The following is a 10,482-nucleotide window of genomic DNA, read 5'->3' as shown; positions in this document are numbered from 1 at the left end:
TTTTAAATGCTGGTGGACAGCAGTCAGCAGTGCTTTGGGAGAAGGGGCCTGAAAAGGGGCAGGAAAACTGTGCAGTATTTGGGACCAGGAGCAGGGGCTGAAAAGTGGAGGGTGAGAGGTGGGGGCGCAGGGGGAGCTGAGAGGAGAGGCAGGACTGAGGTGCAGGTAAGGGCAGAGGCCTGGGGAGCAGCTGCAGCACAGACGGTGAGATGGAGTGCACGCATGTGCATGTTCATTTTGTGCCACAGCACCACGCAAAGTGACAGCCTTGTTCCTGCACACTGGTCTGCTGATCAACCACATCCCTTCACAGCCTGACCGACAGCTCTCTGTTTGCCTCTTTATTCAGCTGTTGAAGTAAGTGCATAACTCCTTTTGCACTTCAGCTGAAGAGATGTGTGCTGACTGGGCTGGCATAGGAGTTGGAGGAGGATGCAACATTACTCCGACTTTTCCAAAGGCCCTTCCTGACCGTGAATTGAGAAAGAGGGAGAGGTTTCCTTCTGCATCCAGCCCTGATAGGCATGTGCACCACTAGCTTGCTGGGTGAGAGCTTTGCAAACCAAGAAGTTAATAGGTCAGGAAAGCTGCTGTGTAATAGAAACCTGGCCATGGCCAGCCTGTACTCATTAATCTGTATCTGCTGCAGCGCCTTGCTATTGCGAAGGAGTTTGGGGACAAGGCAGCCGAGCGGAGAGCGTACAGCAACCTGGGCAATGCACACATCTTCCTTGGGAGGTTTGACATCTCTGCTGAGTACTACAAGTAAGTGCCAGGGGCTAAAGCAAACTCAGGGCACATGTTTCCTGGAAATCTTGATCTATTGCAGTGAATCTGTAGGCTCAGGGGGTTGTGACAAGGGACCTGGAGGCCAATTGCATGTGTGGTGCTCAGCAGTGGCGAGTAATGCAGCCACCTGACAGCCTGCAGTGTGTTACAGGCACCAACTTCGACGCAATGCATGCCAAAGTGGTGACTTCCCCGTTGCCTTGCAGAGGAGCCCTGCAGTGACCAGGTCTCTTTATTTCCACCTATTCCATGCAGGAAAACACTCCAGCTCTCCAGACAACTCAAAGACCAAGCAGTAGAAGCCCAGGCTTGCTACAGTCTTGGAAACACGTACACACTGCTTCAAGACTATGAAAGAGCAATCGAGTACCACCTAAAACATCTGGTGATAGCACAGGAGCTGGGAGACAGGTAGGGGACTGCCTCGGGAGGTGACGTTTGTGCTCTGATGGGCTCAGGGCACTGGCCCTTCCCTATTTACTGACTGTTCCCTGCTACTGGGGCTACAGAGCAGTGACATGTATTCTTGAAAGTCTTTAGAAATCTCTCAGAATCCAGACTTTAGTCCAGTCATCTGTCAAAAATTGTAATGTGATTGACACCTTTATCATGTCATTCAAACCTGGAGATTGTGCCCTTAAAACTATGTCTGTGTGGGCTGAGTGAGATTTCTAATAAGAGGTGCTTCAAGAAAATGCATTGTATTCAGTGCTTTGCTGTGAGGCTACTGCTGTTTTGTCCCAGAATGGACCCTCTAAAACTCCTTCAAGTTCACAAAAGTTATGTCTTGGAAACTGTGTGGTTAGGGCATACGTACATACATGCCACTTTGTCCTGTTCTGAGATGATGCTGGAAACTTTCATGTAGAAAGAAATGATGTTACATAGAGCATGTGGAGATGATATGTTTTGCTTCTTGGCCTCATTCCTCCTTCTCTAGGATGCTTGGACTCCCTTCCCCCCCCCCCCCAAATATTTTTTAAGAGAGGTTGGTTCCCTTCTCCTGGATACTCGCTCTGTGATCCTGGAGCCTTCTTGCAGCTTAAGTGGCTTTGCAGCCACCTTATTTCGTGTTACTGCTCATGGCTCTTGGGAAGCTGGGTGTCCTCCACTAGATGGAGCAGAGACACTAAAATGGCACTATCCGGGCAGTATCTGCTCAGGGAAGGTATAATCCCACCCCAGGGTGAATCATGCTGTGGGGGTGCAGGCCTGTGGGCTCCTGCATTTCTGGGAACACACCCTATGAGCAGAAGGTATTGAATAGGGTGACAAGAAAAATGTTTAAATGCTGATCAACCCGCCCAAACCTCTGAAAAGGGAGTTGCAGTCACGCTGAACCTCCCCCTGCGCCCCCATGTGCTTTTTTTATCCCATCACCCCCCACATCTGCTCGTTTGCAGAGCTGAGCAGGCTCTGATGAGCAGTAGGTCTCTGCCTGCTTGTGCAAAAAGGTGCTAAAATCTGCTCCAGAGGCACCTCAGTGTCTGGCACGGGCTGGGTGCACTTGGGGGCTGGGAGGGCTGCCTGGGGCAGGTTTCACATTAGCCTGATTTCTCTGGCTTCTGAAAACAAGAAGCAGCACCCTGGAGGCTTTGTGGAAATAGGTCAATATTTGCTTGGCTGTTGCATGCAGTTTCACTTTGTGCATGCATCCCGGGTGACACAGTGCTGGTATTGAGCAGGAGAACGTTGCATGCCTGCAGTATTTCCTCCTTGCCGTGTTCTTGTTAATCCAGCCCTTCGGTTCAACAGCAGCCCAGAGCTAGATGTTACATGCCCTCTTGATGCATTGTGCACTTCTGGAGAGGAAACCTTGCTGTGCAAAGTGGAAGCTGGACAAGAGCTCTGGCTTCTGCTCGCAGGCTGGTGCTCACAAATGAAGCCACACCATTCTGGGCCCTTGTCAGACTGGGTGCAGGCTCATTTCTGAAGCTATTGCTCATCCCCTGATCTTACTGACCCTCAGCATAAGAGGAGTTTAAGCTGTACAGTGCATTTCATTTTCCTTTGCAGAACCTCTCTGTAGGTGAAAGTGTAGCTAGGAGGACTGGCTGGCACTTCTCTTGGGAGGGAGGCCCTGAAAGGGCTGCTGTGCTGCTGGGTTTTGCCCAGCATTTCTGTGGTTGACAGTTTCCTGTTTTGCAGGGTGGGAGAAGGAAGAGCCTGCTGGAGTCTCGGAAATGCCTATGTCTCCCTGGGGAGCCATGAACAAGCTTTGCACTTTGCAAGGAAACATCTTGAAATCTCCCAAGAGGTAAGAGAAGCTGGTTCAGATCGGAGGGAATCAGTCCTCCCTGTTGAGAGACTTTATTTCATGCCGATAAGTTATATTAATGTAGTTCTCTTGCTATGACTGCTCTGGAAAGCCCTTGTCTATGTGCTGTTTCAATAGTGTCTTTAGGAGCTGCAGAGCTTGGCTGGAAAACATTCTTTTTATGGGAGGGTCTCAGCCTTCCCCTTAATTACAGCTAATATATTTGCTGTACACTGCTCTTAACTGATATTCCTCGGTGAGAAAGGACCTGGGGACTAGCTGTCCAGTCTGTTAGCCAAAGTGTTGTGCACGAAACTGGTGTGAAGGAACTCGGATGCCTCCTGGTGTCCAGTCTGTAAGGAAGACCCCGCTTTCCTGAGCGCAAGGCTGTGAGATCCTGACTGAGATGGACCTTGGGATTCTAGCTGTGGTCTGACCCGATCTGCTGGCAAGTTAAGTACCTGGAGAAAACAAGGTCAACTTCTGCCCAGTGGCTGGGTGCTCTAAACCCACTGTATTTTGTGCTGCAACAGCATGTATGTGTGGCAAGTTATTTGCTCTCAGTGGAGCTGGCAGGGGGTCCCAGCTGTGAGGTGGTAAACTCTAGCGTTGTCCTAATACAATCGATCAATTGATGGCTGATGCTGGACGAGCAGAGCCTGCAGCTAGCCCTGTACCGCTCCGCAGCATTTGGGGTTTCATGCCTGCAGCTACTCTGGTTTTCACAGATGTGCTTGCCCAGCTAGCTGCAGCTTTCCTGCTGCAAGGACATACGGCATTTTTAGGTGGCTCAGAAGTACAGAAAGCAAGAATTCCATTGTTTGCTCTTTCCAGTGTGTTATGAGGAAATCAGCCGTGGCCTCTTTAGTCTTCCCCAGATGAAGAAATTACCCTATTTGAAGCACTAATTGAAATCACCATATGTAAGTGCTTTGTGTGTTCTCCTGCCTGTCTGTTAGGTTGGCTAAATCTTGGGGTAGGGCTGACATACCAGCCTAATTATGTATTTAATTATACTTATCAGACGTGCAGAAAAAAATACTGTTCTTTGGCCTTGTACATTTTGGGACAAATTAACTTTTCCAATTTTCGTCTGCTAGGACTGTTGCAGTGTGGGGCTGGTTCCTCGGAAGCAGCTGGGCAATGTGCAGCGCGGATGGGGGGCGATGGGAGGGCAGGAGCAGTAATGGTCCTGGGGACTTCGGGGGGGCGGAGAGGAAACCCGCCAGGGTGCGGGTTCATAGCAGCGTTACCATTCTGGGGTGATGGCTGTGATTACAGGGTAGGTTACTCATGGCAGGCGGGTAATAAACTCCTCCACATCATTAATTATGGAGCAGCGCAGAGACTGTCCGTTTGTGAGGAGAGCCTGCATTAGCTCCTAGCAGCTAGTGATTCTGTTGAAAAGCTGATGTTTTATTTTAGCCTCGGGAACCAAGTGAGCCACTTGTGCTGTTGTGGCAAGCCACCAGCGTTTTGCCCAGGAAAAACCTAGCGAAGTTAAACCTTTGCTCACTGATGCGTTTAGCTCACTTCCATCACCCTCTCCCCCTTCTACCCTGACATAAATCTGACAGTGACCGTTGAATCCAAATGCAATCTGCTCAGGGTAAGTATATTAGAAGCTGCTGCAGGGTGATCAGAGGTTGCTGAAAAATTCCTTCTGAAACAGCTGGAGTGAAAAATGTGTGCCTAAAACCCTTGGAAGCTCTCGGACACTGCTCTGGAGTACCTTTCCCATCCCTGTGTGTGGCAGGGGGCTCCTGGGAAACTGAGACATCCGAGCTGAGAGCAGAAAACAGGGGTCTGCTATGGTGTGTGTGGTAGGTCCCGCCTAGGATCGTTGTCCTGCCAGCGTATTCGTCTGATGTTAATAGGGCCGTGGAGAGGATCTGGAATGAGTGGAAGTCAGGGAAGCATTGAACATAGCATCAAGGACTGTGAGACCTAACCAGGACATAGTAATTTCTCTGGAGATGATGTCAACAGCAAATCTCTTGTAATTGGCGGGGGATTTATGCCTGATGATAAGCCGTTTGATCTGCCTCCCTTTACTAGTGCTTGGGGCTTTGTCATAAATAATGTGGGGATTTATGATTTTGTTCTAGGATGGCTCACACTGCAGTCTATCTCGAAGGACCACAAAAGAGCTGTTGGAAGGCATTTAACAGGGAGTCAGGCCTCTCCAAGGGAATGGCCAAGGTCTTCCTCTGTAACGGAGGCTGCTGTTTCTCTAAAGATTAGACGCTGTTTCCGAGTGACTTCTCTGTGTTCGCTGGTGATATGCAGCCCAGTAATTTTCTTGTTTGGTTAAACTTTGGGGAGGGCTCAGCAGCATGTCTTATAACTCCCCATTTTAAGTAGCAGGAGCCACTGGAAAGATCTGTTCCTGAACATCTTCCTCAGGCCAGTAAGAGACGGGAATTTGGAAAAAATTTGGACTGCAAAAGATTTTGGAGTTGTGTGTGGGTAGATCACTAGGAACAACTCAAAGCTGTATGGACCTGAGCCAGGAGAGAAGGGCTTTCAGAGCATCCAAGCCCCAAGTGTGCCACTGCCCACGTGGCTGATAGTAGAGTGGCTGTCTGGTGCTTGGTAACTATGGAAATACTTGAGGAAGGGGGGCTGAGAGTTTCAGGGCACTCTGCCAAGCTATCTGTGGCTACAGGACGGACCAGACGTGCACGTTCGCCTCTGTTGCAGTCCTATAGCAGTGGGCGAGCTGTGCCCCCTCAGTTCATCGTACCAAACTGTGCAGAAATGCGTTCTGAGGTGCAGCCAGTACACAGCACAGCATGCATGGACCCACGCCCAAATTACCACCGAGGAACAGTTTTGGAGAGTTGCTTTGGCGTTGAAAGCTGAGCTGTGTGGTCTCTCAGGGTGCCTCCAAGCTCTCTTCTGTCTGGCTGGCTGTTTGCTTTGATATGGGGCTGGCAACCCTTTTGCTAGGGGCTGTTTGCTTAGAGCATGTTGCCTTTTAACCAGCTGCCCTGTTGGTTTTCACCCTGTAGATCGGGGACCGGAACGGTGAGCTGACAGCGCAGGTGAACATGGCCCAGCTCAAGTCAGCCCTTGGCTTGGGCCCCGGGGATGAGGACGTGGGTACAGCTCATCACTATTCTGGCTATGAAGCACAAGGTGAGTTTCTGGGCTTTTGCTGGCATTGAAAGGTCTCTTGAAAGATGTGGTACGGTGTGTGGGGAGGGAATGTGTTTGCAAGTGGGCAACATGGGAGGAAATGTGAATGCCAGAGCAAGATGAGGCTATCAGGCACCTTTATTGGAAAGGACACTGCAGTGTGTTTGCTTTGTGCTTTCCGTAAGCTGCAAGGGCAGGGAAGGATCTGCCCCAAAAAGGGCACAGAATGAGTTAATGGAATTAATCTGCATTGGGAATGAAATTCCACGTGCCAAGCAGTAAATCAGCTTTTGTCTCTTTTAAAGCTCTGCAGGGCCCTTTTAACTGATGTGACAGATAAAGCAAGCTTTCAAAAGGTGACTGGCAGGGATTTTTGGCTGCTCTTGTTCTGATTAGCACCCAAGGAACAAGCCTACAGCATGGGCTGAAGGCAGGTTGTGAGCATCAGCATGCTGGGTGCTGCCTCACCCCGGAACACCTGCAGTGATGCCCAACTTGGAAACAAAGGTGTGGCAAGGTGTCCTCACAGCAGACAAAACGGCTTTACTCCCTGCGCTGGGCCCTGGGAGCAGGAGAGCACAGCTGAGTCCTCACCACAGCGTGCTGTCAGCCTGCCAGCCTGACGTGTCCCCAGCCCAGGGACCGTCTGCCTGTCCTGGAACTGCCCACTGCAGACATTTGTGGGTGCCTGGCATGGGGCACTTCCAGCTGGTTGTTCTGTCGCTGTGGAAGGGCTTATTAATTCACGCAGACGACACTGCACCCCGGGAGGTGCCGGCTGATTAAATGTGACCTTGTTAGTGCAAACATGTTTTCTCAGGCGGTGTGTTCTCTTTCCTCTTGGTAGAACTGGCATAGAGAAGATGATGCTCGGCTTGAGGCACGGTGTTCTGGGAGGGAGGAAGGCTGGCTGTGTGCGTTTGCTCTCTGTATTGATCTTGAAGGTGTAGCCTGCTACGTCAGTGCTAAATCTTTTCCCAAGCTGCGGGTTAGGGAGCCAGCATGCCCTGCCGTGCCCCATCGGCAGCACTGGAGTTGAGCTGTTTCCTCAAAGGCCGTGTGGGCCATGATGGCTGCCCCAGTCTCCTTTTGCATGCCAGGTCCATCCTTAGAACTGCTGGGAAACTTATTAGCAAGGGCCTTCTGTTCATTCCTGGCACCTTGTTAGGGGCTTCCTTTTGGCAAATTGCTCTGAAAGGGGAGCAGGAAATCAGCCTTGATGTTGATGCTGCTCCCGGGACAGAGTGAAGTGTGGAGGAAATGAGCTGATGGGGTGCCAGGTCCCTCGGGCTGGGGAATGGAGGGGTGCAGGAGGGCAGCGCCAAGGACCGCACGGGCGTGAGAGCACTGCGTGCTGGGACACGTTTGACTGGATGCACAAGCATGTTGTGTGGAAGAGCTGCAGCGGGAAGGACTTGGGCCAGGTTTATCTGACAGAGGGGCTCTGCAGCTCTGACCGTATTGTGTAACCAGGAGCGCACAGCCTTTTCTTAGCTGGAAATAATTAAAAAAAAAAAAAAGCAAGAGGGTCTCTGGTCTCTTAACACACTCCCCATTGAATCTGAGCCTGAATGCAGCCTGCTATGGACAGGTCTGGTGTCCCCCTGCAGGGTGCCTTGGCGGTCAGGGAGGGTCCTGGTCCGAGTAGAGCCCTTCTTGGGGAGAGCTGAGCTTGGTGTGTGGCACGTCCCCCACGCAGGTGGTGGCACAGCCCCACTGTCTCCCTGGCACAGCTCCACCGACCTCATCTCACAGCATGAGACTCAGAGAGTGTGCAGCCACTGAAGGGTTAGAAATTTTGCTTAAGGCACATGGCAAACCTGGTCAGTCACTGGGCTTAACTCTGAAGGTGAGGCAGGGCAAGGCAGAGCCAGCATGTGGCCTGCAGGCTGCTCACAGCCCTCCGGTGATCCAGATGTGCCTGTGCTAAGTTAACATCTGGAGCCAGTAGTGATTTTTCTCTCATCTGACAGAGCCAGAGCTGTGCTGGTCTGTGTGCGTGATCGCTGGGAGGTGGGAAGAGGGGCTGAGTGGCTGTAGTCAGGGGCAGTGTTCGCTGGAGGTTGCAGTGACCTCGTTAATCTCTGGTGTCATTGCTCACGTTCCCAAGGCTGGGGCTGTTGTCAACAGAAGGACAAAGTGTTCTCTGGAGCAAAACCAGCAAATGACTGAGGCTTGCAGTGAGGGGAGGGAGGGACCGCAGGGCCCAGGGCAGGTTCCCTTGCAGAGCAGGGCTTCCCCACGCAGCGGGATGTGAGGTTGCTGCCCCTTGCCAGGTCCTGGGAACCTGCTGGGGAGGTAAAAATCAGCTGGGGCTGTGCAGCAGCATCTTGCACAAGGAAGGGAGCACGAGTCTTGCAGTGCTTAGCCACGTGCAGGCTCCAACGCGTACATCTCAGGTGGGAAAGGTGCTGTCCCTGTCATGTAGAGATTTGGAGAGAGGATGGGTCTGCAGGGGAGCCTGGCTCCCTTGATTTCTCCTTAGCTTTTATTCTGGCTTCAGCTCTCTTACTCTGAACTTCAGTGAAGGATAAGAGAGGCCACCAACGTGTCTCTGAGCCTTTGAGAAGAAGGGGGATGTATTTAATGGCTGCCAGGAACTTTGGTACCCTCCCGTGCACCTATTAAATGATTAGAAAAGCATAATTATTTATATTATTAATAGCAGCAATTTACAGCAAGAGGAACATCTGTTTCTGTAATAGGAAGCAGGTGAGAGAGTTGAGATTCAAGTTGACTTCTGAACCAGCCGTGCCTTTTGATGTCAACAAATCTCGTGGTGAGGAGAGCTTTCAAATCTTTTTCCCTTCAGATTATTTTCCCCGCTTAAGGTTATAAACTGTCTGCATATTCATAAGGATGCTAAAATCATCTGATAGGGCAGGCATGTTATAAAACACATTAATTTCATCAAGCAGGTATACTAAAGTTTCATAGCAAACTTGAGTTCTGAGAAAATCTGTACTGTTGGCTGAGAAACCCTGAGGCAGACCATCAGACTGTGATGTCCTCCACAGGTTACTCTTGCTTTTAAGTCTTGGGCATTGCCCTCCGTGGGGGGCCTAGGAGGAGGAAGGAGCGTCTGGTGTTTTCCTCTGCTGTTTTGGCTCCTCTTGTGGAGGTCTCTGTGATTTTAATTAATATTCTGAGAGCAATTGGATGTCAGAAGACAAAGCTGGAGTCCAGGGAAGTGGGGCAGTGCTGCAGAAGTCTTGTGAAAGCAACGACCTTGTCAAGAAATGCAAACACAGCAAGCTTAAAGCAACAAACCCAAAGAAGCTAGAAAGTAGCTAAAACATGAAGCAAATAAACAGAGGTTGTGTCTGTTTCTCTAAACACCCAAAAATGTGGCCCTGAAAACTGGTCTTGCCCTCTTTCACACACCGCAAATGAAGCATGGAGTACTGGTAAGCTTTTGCCTTTGGAGAGAAGCAAGGGAACTTGCTGTGCCTATAAGGGAGTTGTTATGTAGGGGTGAAGGCAACCATGACCGAGAAGTCCTGCTTGGTGCTGGGTGATGTCCCACGGTGCAAACAGCCAGCTCTGTCCTTGGGGCTGCTGCCAAACGTGGGTGGGAGTGCTGGCTGCCCGTGCCACCCTCGCTGGCTGCCCTTTACGAGGTCATTTGGTTTGGGCTGAGGTTTCAGCATCTGCTCAGCACAGCCGGCTGTGCCTAGCCCTCTGCAGGTAGCAGTGAATCAGGAGCGTGGAGCTGAGCCCTTCCGAGACTGAGCCTGGTGGCAGTGCCTGGCTGGGCTGTCCCTGGGTGGGTAACTTGGGTCTCTGGTGTACACTAAGCTGCCTTGCAGCATTTCCCTCTTGGGGTCCTCCTTCTCAGCTCTCCCCTCTGGAGGCCGGCACTGGCTGGGCCAGGCTGCCCGCTGGGAGGGGAGTGCAGAGGAAGGGGCTCACCCACCACCGAAGGGATGGAGGTGTTGGACAGAAGGCAGAGAGCAGCCCTGGCAAAGCCTCAGTGCCTCTCTAAAGTGAAAACTGACTCTGGGCCACTCCTCGTTTGTTCGCAGCAGCCCGTCAGCCTCAGTCGGCATCTCTGATGGCAGCAGTAGTGTTGGGAGACACTGAGCAACACCTCTCCTGGCAGCTGGGTGTAGGTGGAGAGGGATGCAGGTGTTCCAGAAGGTGTTGGCACACAGATGCTTTCAGAGCATTGTAAGCTGGTTACTGGCATGGTTTCTGTGCTATTCACAGTACGCAGATGCTGCTGCCCAGCCATGCTCAACAAGCTCTGAGGGCGGTGAAGGACTCGGCCAAGAGCCTGGCTTCCCTTGCTCTCT

General features: G+C 51.4%; 1 protein-coding gene across 1 annotated transcript in view; it reads left to right on the top strand.

The window, feature by feature from the left end:
* Positions 1 to 10,482, top strand: part of GPSM1 (G protein signaling modulator 1) — a 53,507-nt gene that overhangs the window by 3,707 nt on the left and 39,318 nt on the right. Inside the window, exons 5-8 of the mRNA XM_035897658.1 lie at positions 650 to 765; positions 1,045 to 1,200; positions 2,938 to 3,046; positions 6,061 to 6,187. Of these exons, the coding sequence (XP_035753551.1) occupies positions 650 to 765; positions 1,045 to 1,200; positions 2,938 to 3,046; positions 6,061 to 6,187 (508 nt within the window). The remainder of the gene's footprint in view (positions 1 to 649; positions 766 to 1,044; positions 1,201 to 2,937; positions 3,047 to 6,060; positions 6,188 to 10,482) is intronic.

Source organism: Egretta garzetta, unplaced genomic scaffold, assembly GCF_000687185.1.
Source record: "Egretta garzetta isolate BGI_Z169 unplaced genomic scaffold, ASM68718v1 scaffold417, whole genome shotgun sequence".
Taxonomy (NCBI): domain Eukaryota; kingdom Metazoa; phylum Chordata; class Aves; order Pelecaniformes; family Ardeidae; genus Egretta; species Egretta garzetta.
The sequence above is the reverse complement of the archived record's forward strand: the minus strand, read 5'-3'. Positions and strand labels throughout refer to the sequence as shown.